The sequence below is a fragment of the Equus przewalskii genome, chromosome 2 (genome assembly GCF_037783145.1).
Source record: "Equus przewalskii isolate Varuska chromosome 2, EquPr2, whole genome shotgun sequence".
NCBI classification, from domain to species: Eukaryota; Metazoa; Chordata; class Mammalia; order Perissodactyla; family Equidae; genus Equus; species Equus przewalskii.
The window spans coordinates 7543037-7553173 of record NC_091832.1 but is presented as its reverse complement, the minus strand read 5'-3'; the positions used below and the strand labels follow the sequence as shown (position 1 = coordinate 7553173).

Below are 10137 nucleotides of genomic sequence, written 5' to 3'. Positions count from 1 at the left end.
AGTGCATTCCTCTTTTCTCTCTTTTAGAACACTTACAGAGCCTAGATTTCCTAAATATTTTCTCTGCCTTCTCCAGCTCCATTCTGCCTCCAAATCATAGCCACATTTTCCTAAAATTGATGTTCACTTTCTTGCTCTCAAGCTAGAGAAAAGGGTGGCAAAGAACTGGGACTTGTCTGTGGACGAAACAGGCTATGTCTTATTTTGCTTTTCCCATATTTAAGCTCGATCTTCTGTCTCCTCTACGTCCAGCAAAGGACAGTCAAGTTGTGGTGGGTTTCTATGTTTTCCCTTAAGAAGGCAGCATTTTATAAATGTTGTTTTATTTGATGCCCAACAAATGCCAATTAAGTCACATGACAACAATAACAGCAATAACAAAAAGCAGTTGGTGGGAAGTTTAGGACGAGAAGACAGTAAACTAGCAACAACAGGATGCATTATGAAGCAATTTGCACCTGTAACCTCACTGCGGAAAAGTTGGAGATCATTTTTGCTAGGAACTGAAAAAAATAATCACTTTTCTAAACAGCTGTGTGAAGGAAGGAAACTTCATATTGAGAAACACAAGGCATTTTTGTTCTTCCCTTTTTTTAAAAACACAAAAACTTGATTGCTTAAATAATCACTCAGTTACACAAGTTAGAAACCTTGTTATCGTCTCTGACTCCCCTTACCCCCTCCTCATTTAATTCCATTGTTTAGTGAGTTTTAAAATCTTATCTCCAAAATGTTTCTCAATAAATACACAGTAGAGTACCTCTCCCACTCTCCAACTCTGTTGTCATTATTCAGTGATGGACTTTAGACTCTTTCTACTGCTTACTTGGCTTTTTAAAATTCTCTTAGTTTGTCTTCTCGCTTCCAATCTTGCCCCTTTCTGATTTGTTCTCAATTTTGCTGCCAGAATGATCTTTCAAAGATTGCATCTTTAGTTTAACAATTATTAATATTCTAAGCGGCAGGATGAATTAGTCCCAGTTCCTGTCCTTGATGAGCTTACGATGTTTAATTATTAACATCATCTCTATCTTCTGATTCTGAGTCTAATTCTCATTTTCTGCTCTGCTTCAGCCGCTGTTTCATTCTATGAGAGGCCAGCCACTGAGGAATGTGGGAATGAGAGCCAATGTGTCTCCGCCATGTTTAATTTTAGCTGATGATCTAAAGCATGTAGTTTGACACTTGGTGTAAAATGTAGACAGAGTGCTGTGTAATTGGACATGGTCTTAAGAGTCAAGACTTGCCCTTGCTCCTGGCTCCTCCTGATGACCTGTGTTTTGATATTTGAAACTAAGTAGAGCCTGCTGATGCCCAGTGACCCTGATAAAAGTTAAAACTGATTTAGAAGTTGATGATGCTGCGTGTCACTCCAAGACATTTATTTACACATAGACAATGCAAATATAGCTTGCAGCTGGGGTGTAATGAAAGACCTAGACGCTAATTCTGGTTCTGCTGTTTTCTAGCTGTGTGACCTTGGGCGAACAACTCAACAACTCTGTGTCCCAATGTCCTCATCCGTAAAATGGATGTAATATCACAAATCTTAAAGGATTGTTGTGGGAATTAAAGGAGAAAATGTAGGTGGTGGTGCTTAGCACAGTCCTTGGAACTTATTAAGTCAGTTTCAATGGAGCACATAATTCAGATCAAACAATAATTATTAAGCACCTTCTGTGTTCCAGGCACTGGGCTAGTTTCCAGGGCTATGAAGACGAGTAAAACTTGATTCCTACTCTTACAAAGCTAATGGAGGAGTAGTAATTAACTTGCAGGTTAACTATCAGTAAGTTAACTAACTCTTGTAACTCAGTCTGAATCATGATGTTTCAAGATCCCAACACTTTGTTTATCCCAAAAGACATAAGCAACATGAGATTTTCTCCTGAGCAATGTTTCTGGCACATCAAGTTTCTATGAGAAGTGTGTACAGATGGTCTCTGACTTAATGATTGTTTAATGGACAATTTTTCAACTTTACTATGAGGTGAAAGTGATACACATTCAGTAGAAACTGTACTTCGAATTTTGAATTTTGGTCTTTCTCCAGGCTAGCGATATGCAGTATGCTACCCTCTCATGATGCTGGGCAGCAGCAGCAAGCGCAGCTCCCAGTCAGCCATGTGATCATGAGGGTAAACAACCAGTACACTTCCAACCATTCCATACCCGTATAACCATTCTGTTTTTCACTTTCAGTACAGTATTCGATAAATTACATGAGATATTCAACACTTTACCATAAAATAGGCTTTGTGTTAGATGATTTTGCCCAACTGTAGGCTAATGTAAGTGTTCTGACCTCGTTTAAGACAGGCAGGGCAAAGCTACAATGTTCGGTAGGTTAAGTGTACTAAATGCATTTTTTACTTATGATATGTTCAATTTACAATGGGTTTATTGGGATGTAACCCCGTCGTACATCACGGAAGTTCTGTAGTGTGTTTTGAGGAGGGAATGTAACATAATGAAAAGACAGATATATGTTTAGATGGATTCAGATACTCACCAATTAATACTATTGGTCCCTGAGCAAGTTGGTTAATTTCTTTGACCTTCAGTTCCCTATTTGTAAAATGTGGAGACTAATATACTCACAGGGTCATGGTGATGATTAAATGTGATAAGGTCTCTGACACTCCTGGCACAGTCCCTGGCACAGGGGAGATACTCAATAAATGGTGGAATTAATGAGAAAAAATATATTCAAAAGGAAAGAGAGTGGCTTTGTATTACACTCAGTTTCATGTATGTTTTGTGCCGCTGGTTAGCTCCTGAATAGGAACTGTGTTCTCTTAATCTTTCACTTGCTTGAAGGTGCCCAATATGCGCCTTCTTCTCAACAAATTTTGTTGAATTGTAATCTATAGTAAAGAGGCTATCACCAAAAAAAAGTAAGGAAGGGAGAAACTGGAAAGTAAGTTTTATTGGCTACCATCCTCTTTACTGCTTAAATGAGATAGGGATGAGTACCTTCATGATTACAGAAGAGGAACTGAAGTCCTACAAAGGCTTATCCAGGCCCCACAAGACAACGTGGTAGGGTCAGAATACCTCATCCTCATCTCTTTAATTCTCTGGTCAAGTTCTTTCTATTCCATTTTGCTGCCTCTTATGGAAAAGTATTGAGAAGTCATGTTAATAAGGATAAAGAAAATATTCCTCATGTTTATTGAGATCAGTGGAATTCCTTAAAGAAGACCAGTTGTAGCTTGCAATTAATACTATGAAGAATTCAATTTGCCAGTAGGTCAGACTGACTTGAGCATAGGAAACATCTTATGTGCTATGCTTTCAATAATTACGAGAATGGCCTTTTCCTAACAAGCATCTCTATTGCTTGACCATTTGTTTCAATTCCCTGACCAGATTTCTCCTTCCTATGACTTCCAGTTGCATTTTCTTTCCACCTCTTTGATGACTTTCATTTTTCTCTGACTTTTGTGTGTGTGGCTCATCCTTTCCACTAGATTGGCAACTCCTTGAGGGCAGGGACTGCATCCACGCCTCAATAAACCAGTATCTTTCACTCCATCTGATTGTAATATGTTGAATTGCTGAATTGAACTAGATCAGAAGCTCTTTGCAAGTGAAGGGAGAGCTTTCTTTCAATAAATATTTATGGAGCCCCAACCATATTTCAGCTACTGCTTTTGTTGCTGGGGATACGGTTGCAAGCAAGATAGACAAAATCTCCGTTCTCATGGAGATTACATTTGAAGTGGGAGATAAAACAATAAATACATATCCCTCCCAGCATCTTCTATAACATCTTATATTTAGGGGGACGTGCTAACTAAATATTTATTTATCTAGGAGACTTGAGAGCGAATTCACTGGAAAGAACATTGGATTAGAGGGAGAAGTGTAAAGTACTTATCACATGGTCTTGTCATTGTCTGTTTATCTACTGTTCTTCTGTATTACACTTCTTATGTTTAGGGGAGGGATCTTACTCTCCTATGTAGTATCAGTGTCTAGCCTGGTGCCTGGAACATAGGAAGGGCTCAATAATTCTGTGCTGAATGATAACATTGTTATTAAGCAATTCTGTGAACTTGGGCAAGTTTCCTGAGTGCAGTTTTCTCATCTGCTAAATGGAGTGTTACTATCTCTACCACAGTTTTGTAAGTACTAAATGCTTCCCCTCTCTCCTCCTTCATAAACCTTAACTCCTTTAAATCTTTACAGTTCCACTTTACCACCAGCTATTCCGCTTTGTTGCTGTCGTCTACTCGCCCTCTGGGCATTATCCCTCATTCAGTGATTTTAGCTCCCAGCTCTCTCTTCTTTTACACTGCTATTCCTGTCATTATTTTAGGTGACCTCAGCATACACTTGGGCAATACTTTGCAACTCTTTTGCTTCTTTGTTCCTGGACCTTTTCATCTCCAAAGACATTCCCTATCTGACCTCAATCATCCATATCTGTGGTCATACATCAGTCTTCGTCCCCATCAATAACCGTCTTGCTTCCAAAATCTCGACTTCAGGTGTTCCATCTTTTGACCCCCATTTCTTATCCTTCCATGTCATCTATTCCCACTCCAGCACTTCCTTGACCGTAACAAGATCTGCAATTCATCATTCTTTCTCCCTTGTTCTCACTTTCTTCCTCACCCAAACTAGGTTTCATGGTCTGCAGTTACAATCACACTCTTGGATGTCATTGTGAACTTACTTGTTCTTCTCTCCCTTCATTGGGCTCATGTGGGTAAATCCAGCTCTCTACACACTCTGAATTTACTTCTGAACAGCATAACATTGCTGAAGAAAAGCTGAAGTCCTTGCTGACTGGTCTCACTTTAAATTCGTGACCATAAGTCTTAAATGGGCATGCAGCACTGCCCAGGAATCCTACTCCACTTCTATTGCTTTCTTACACTCTGAAATGACTCTTTCAAACCTTCCCCTCTTTTTTCATGCCAAATTTCTTTGGAAAAATTCTAAGAACTAATATTTATTGAGTGCTTACTATCTACCAGTTACTGTTTTAAATTCTTTACATGTATCAGCTCATCTAATCCTCAAAATAAACTACTATTATTATCTACATTTTAAAGATGTTGAAACTGAAGCACAAAGAATAGAAAACATGCCTAATGCTATATAGCTACTAACTAATGGGTCTGAGGATTCAAACCCAGGTACTGTGGCACCAGAGTCCACATTCTTAACCACTAAGCTTTGAGCTGCTCCTCAACTAAAAGCACATAGAAGCTCACTGATCTCTCTACCACCAAATTGCCAATACATGGCACTGAAATATACTCTCTGCTCTCTATCTCTTGTTACTACGGATGAGGTATCACCGCTCCTGGTTTCGCTGGTGAATTTCACCAAACATTCAAAGAAGAATTAATGCCAATCCTTCTCAAACTCTTCCAAAAATTGAAGAGGAGGGAATACTCCCAAACTTATTTTACAAGGCCAGCATTATCCTGATACTAAAGCCAGACAAGGACACTACAGAAAAGAAAAGTATAGGCCAATATCCTTCATGAATATAGATGCAAAAATTCTCAACAAAATGCTGGCAAATCAAATTTAAAAGCACATTGAAGGGATCATACACCACAATCAATGAGATTCATCCCTGGGCTGCAGGGATATTTCAACATGTGCAAATCAATAAATGTGACACATCACATTAATAGAATGAAACGTAAAAATCATATGATCATCTCATTAGATGCATAAAAAGCATTTGACAAAGTTGAACATGATAAAAACTCTCAACAAATTGGCTATAGAAGAAATGTACCTCAACATAATAAAGGCCATATATGAAAAACCCACAGCTAACATCATACTCAATGGTGAAAGGTTGAAAGCTTTTCCTCTAAGATCGGGAACAAGACAAGGGTACCTACTCTCACCACTTTTATTCACCATAGCACTGGAAATCCTAGCCAGAGGAATCAGGCACGAAAAAGAAATAAAAGGCATCTGAATTGGAAAGGAAGAAGTAAAATTGTCTCTGCTTGCAGATGACATGACTTTACATATAGAAAATCCTAATGACTCCGCCAAAAATCTGTTAGAACTAATAGACAAATTCAGTAAAGTTGCAGGATACAAAATCAATATACAAAAATCAGTAGTGTTTTTATACACTAACAATAAATGATCTGAAAAAGATATAAAGAAGACAATCTCATTTACAACAGTACCAAAACCAATAAAATACTTAGGAATAAATCTAAACAAGGAGGTGAAAGATCTGTACACTGAAAGCTGTAAGACATTGATGAAAGAAACTGAAGAAGATATAAATAAATGGAAAGATTTTCTGTTCATGGACTGGAAGAATTAATAGTGTTAAAATGTACACACTATTCAAAGCCATCTATATATTTGATGCAAGCTCTATGAAGATTTCAACAGCAGTTTTACAGAAATAGGAAAAAAAATCCTAAAATTTGTTTGGAACCATAAAAGACCCTGAATAGTCAAAGCAATCCTGAGAAAGAACAATGCTGGAGACATCACAATTCCTGATTTCAAGCTATATTACAAAGCTATAGTACTCAAAACAGTATTACAGTGGAATAAAAACAGATGTATAGACCAATGGAACAGAACTGAGAGCCCAGAAATAAACCCATGCATATACAGTCAACTAATATTTGACATAGGAGTCAAGAATACTCACTAAAGGAAAGAGTGTCTCTTCAATAAATGATGCTGGGAAAATTGGATGGTCACATGCAAAAGAATGAAACTAGACCCCTATTTTACACCATTCACCAAAATTAACTTGAAATGGATTAAAGACTTGTAAGACCTGAAACCATAAAACTCCTAGAAGAAAGCACAGAAAATGCTTCTTTTCTTTCTTTTTTTTTTTTGAGGAAGATTAGCCCTGAGCTAACTACTGCCAGTCCTCCTCTTTTTGCTGAGGAAGCCTGGCCCTGAGCTAACATCGTGCCCATCTTCCTCTACTTTATATGTGGGACGCCTACCACAGCATGGTGTGCCAAGCGGTGCCATGTCCGCACCCGGGATCCGAACCACGAACCCCGGGCCGCTGAGAAGCGGAACATGTGAACTTCACCACTGCGCCACCGGGCTGGCCCCACTTTTTTTTTTTTTTTTTTTAGGAAGATTAGTCCTGAGCTAACTGCTGCCAATCCTCCTCTTTTTGGTGAGGAAGACTGGCCCTGAGCTAACATCCGTGCCAGTCTTCCTCTGCTTTCTATGTGGGACGCCTACCACAGCATGGTGTGCCAAGCAGTGCTACGTCTCCACCCAGGATCCAAACGGACGAACCCCGGAAGCAGAATGTGCACACTTAAACGCTGCACCACTGGGCTGGCCTTGAAAAAAAGCTTCCTGACATTGGTCTTACCAATGATTTTTTTTGGTATGATGCCCAAAGCACAAGCAACAAAATAAAAAATAAGTGGGACTAATCAAACTAAAACATGGTCAAAAAGTAAAAACTTCCAGTTGTTGACACAAAACAACCAATAACCATTCTATAGATAAGAGAGATAAGGTGAGTTGTTTTTTTCCAAAGATTGGCACCTGAGCTAACATCTGTTGCCAATCTTTTTTCCTTCTTCTTCTTCTCCCCAAAGCCCCCGAATACATAGTTGTATATTCTAGTTGTAGGTCCTTCTGGCTCTGCTCTGTGGGACGCTGCCTCAGCATGGCCTGATGAGCAGTGCTAGGTCTGTGCCCAGGATCTGAACCAGCGAAACCCTGGGCCGCCAGCGTGGAGTGGGCAAAGTTAACCACTCCGCCACAGGGCCAGCACTGAGATAAGCTGAGTTTTACCTGAGCCAATCTTGAACACTATAATCCAGGAAGGCAGTCTCCACAAAAAAGAAAGTGTTCCAGAAAAGCATTGTTTTCAATACAGTTTTATACCTTTTTAGAACGGAGAACATACATTGAACACACCTAGGATACATATTCATCAAAATTTCAAAGAAGTATTCAGTTGCAAATTAGCAGGTCAACACGACCCTGATGTCTGGGGAAAGGTAACTTATCTTCAGTAGTATTAATAAAGGTGTTACTGGTTGGCGTAGGAGGGGAAGTGTGCATTCTTATCTTAAAAGAGTGCATTCTTTTACTTTGAGATAAAGTTTAATGCATTCTTCACTTTAATGGTTAAAGCAGACTTACAATGTATGTTTGATAGGCCATAAATCAGGCTTCTTTAGTTCAAGCTGAATTAGTTTTGAATCAGAATAGTTACCCCATACACCTCAATATGTGAAAATCTCTTATCACAGTTATAAGATAAAAAGTTCTGAGGGTGTAACATACAGCATGGTGACTATAGCTAACGATACTGCACTGTATATTTGAAAGTTGCTAAGAGAGTAAGTCTTAAAAGTTCTCATCACAAGAAAAAAAATTGTAATATGAGGTGATGGATGTTAATTAAGCTTCGTGTGGTAATCATTTTGCAATATATACATATATCAAATCGTTATGTTGTACACCTTAAACTTATAGAATGTTCTATGTCAATTATATCTCAAAACTGGGGGGGAAGATATCGAACAGATCAAGCATGATCAATTTAATATTACTTCAGATCTTCATCCAATTTGATTAGCTAGCAAAGAGTTTCTCTGTTTTGCTCCTTCAGCGATATTCTTTTTCCTAGAGCTTCTGTTATCAGTAAAGACAAGGGATTCACAACACCATACTTGAATAAACAAAATATTTTTTAAGTCCCCCCAAAAAAGACAAAGCAAACCTCTCCCTTGACCTCACCACCGCTTCTAGCTAACGCCCCACCCCACTTCCCAATTCTCTTTTTAGCTCTTTACCTTGATATTTTCACGGCTGGTTCTTTCTTATCCCTCACAACTCAATTTAAATGTCGTTTCCTTAGGGGTCCTGCCCTGACCACCCAATATAAAGTAGCCTCATTGGCTTCCGTTTACATCAGTTTACTTAAATTCTCTGCAAGGCATCTTTCAGTAATAGATATTTTTCTTGTTTACTTGTTTAGTGTTTGCTTTCCATCACCGAATTTAAGCCCTTAGAAAGCAAGGAACCTGTCTGGCTCCTTCGCTGTTCCATTCCCAGGACCTTGAACAGCGCCTAGATATGGCAGGACAATATTTACATTGCCTTTAAAGGCTCTTCTCTGACCTTGTCTCCTAGTACTTTCTTCCTGGCTCACTGAACCACCCACACTGAACTCCTTGCTGTTCCTTCAATATGCCAGACTTACGGTCTTTGCATTTGCTATTCCTTCCCCTTGAAAAGCTCTTCTTCTGGGCTCCCTCCTTCACTTTCTTTAGATCCTTGCTCAAAAATTACCTTCTCATTCAGGCTTTCCCTATTCGGGAATTTAAAATTGCAGCCCATACTCTCTGCTTCTTTCCTTGCTTAATTTTTCTCCATAGCACTTACCAATTTTTAATATACTATATAGTTTACTATTTATGTTATTGCCTGTTCCTCTTTACCTCTCATGAAGTCTCTGCTGAATCCCCAATAGCACAAAACAGCAAATATTTACTAAATGAATGCATAAATGAATATCAGATGTGAAATCTTTTGGAAGTGTAGGGCATCATCATGGGTAGTAAAATTATCCATGCTAATAAATAATCTTAATAACAGTATTCAATGCTTGCATTCCTCACATCCCTGGCAGGGAGTCCTACACACAATACGGGACCAAAGAAAGAGTGTTTGAGATTGATAACGGGGGGTGTGGGTCGGCAAGTCCAGTCGGAGGAGGAGCCTCTGCCCCCGCCCCTGCCCTGCCCCGCCCCGCCCCGCCCCGCCCCGGCGCAGGCCCCGCCCCCGCATGCCGAAGGCATTATAGGCGAGTGACGTCAGGCCGTTTGTTGTCATTGGCGGCTCCCAAGATGGCGTCCATCATGGAAGGGCCGCTGAGCAAATGGACTAACGTGATGAAGGGCTGGCAGTACCGTTGGTTCGTGCTGGACTATAATGCAGGGCTGCTCTCCTACTACACGGTGAGTCCTCGGGGGACAGAGCTCCGGAGCGCCTCGGGGGTCGCGGTGCCCGGGTGGATGGGGGGGCGGGCTTTTGGTAGCCAGGTTGAGGTTGCTAGGCTGGGGGTGCCGCCGTACGAGAGAGTTCCCTCGTTGGGGAGGGTTTTACGTCCGGGATAGCCAATGAGGGTGAAGG

At 40.0% G+C, this 10137-nt stretch overlaps 1 protein-coding gene across 17 annotated transcripts in view; it reads left to right on the top strand.

Annotated features, from left to right (window-relative positions):
- The first annotated feature begins 9807 nt into the window (after nt 1–9807).
- The window catches only part of OSBPL9 (oxysterol binding protein like 9), a 156064-nt gene continuing 155734 nt past the window's right edge, over nt 9808–10137 (top strand). For 8 of the 17 annotated variants that reach the window (XR_011537364.1, XM_070609659.1, XM_070609656.1 and 5 more), the window contains exon 1: nt 9823–9962. Coding sequence is in view for 11 of the 17 variants with exons in the window: in XM_070609659.1 (XP_070465760.1) it covers nt 9852–9962 (111 nt within the window). In the remaining 6 variants the exon portion in view is untranslated. Of the gene's footprint in view, nt 9963–10137 lie in introns of all 17 variants that reach the window. The other 9 variants (XM_070609672.1, XM_008519624.2, XR_011537365.1 and 6 more) reach the window with 7 other exon arrangements.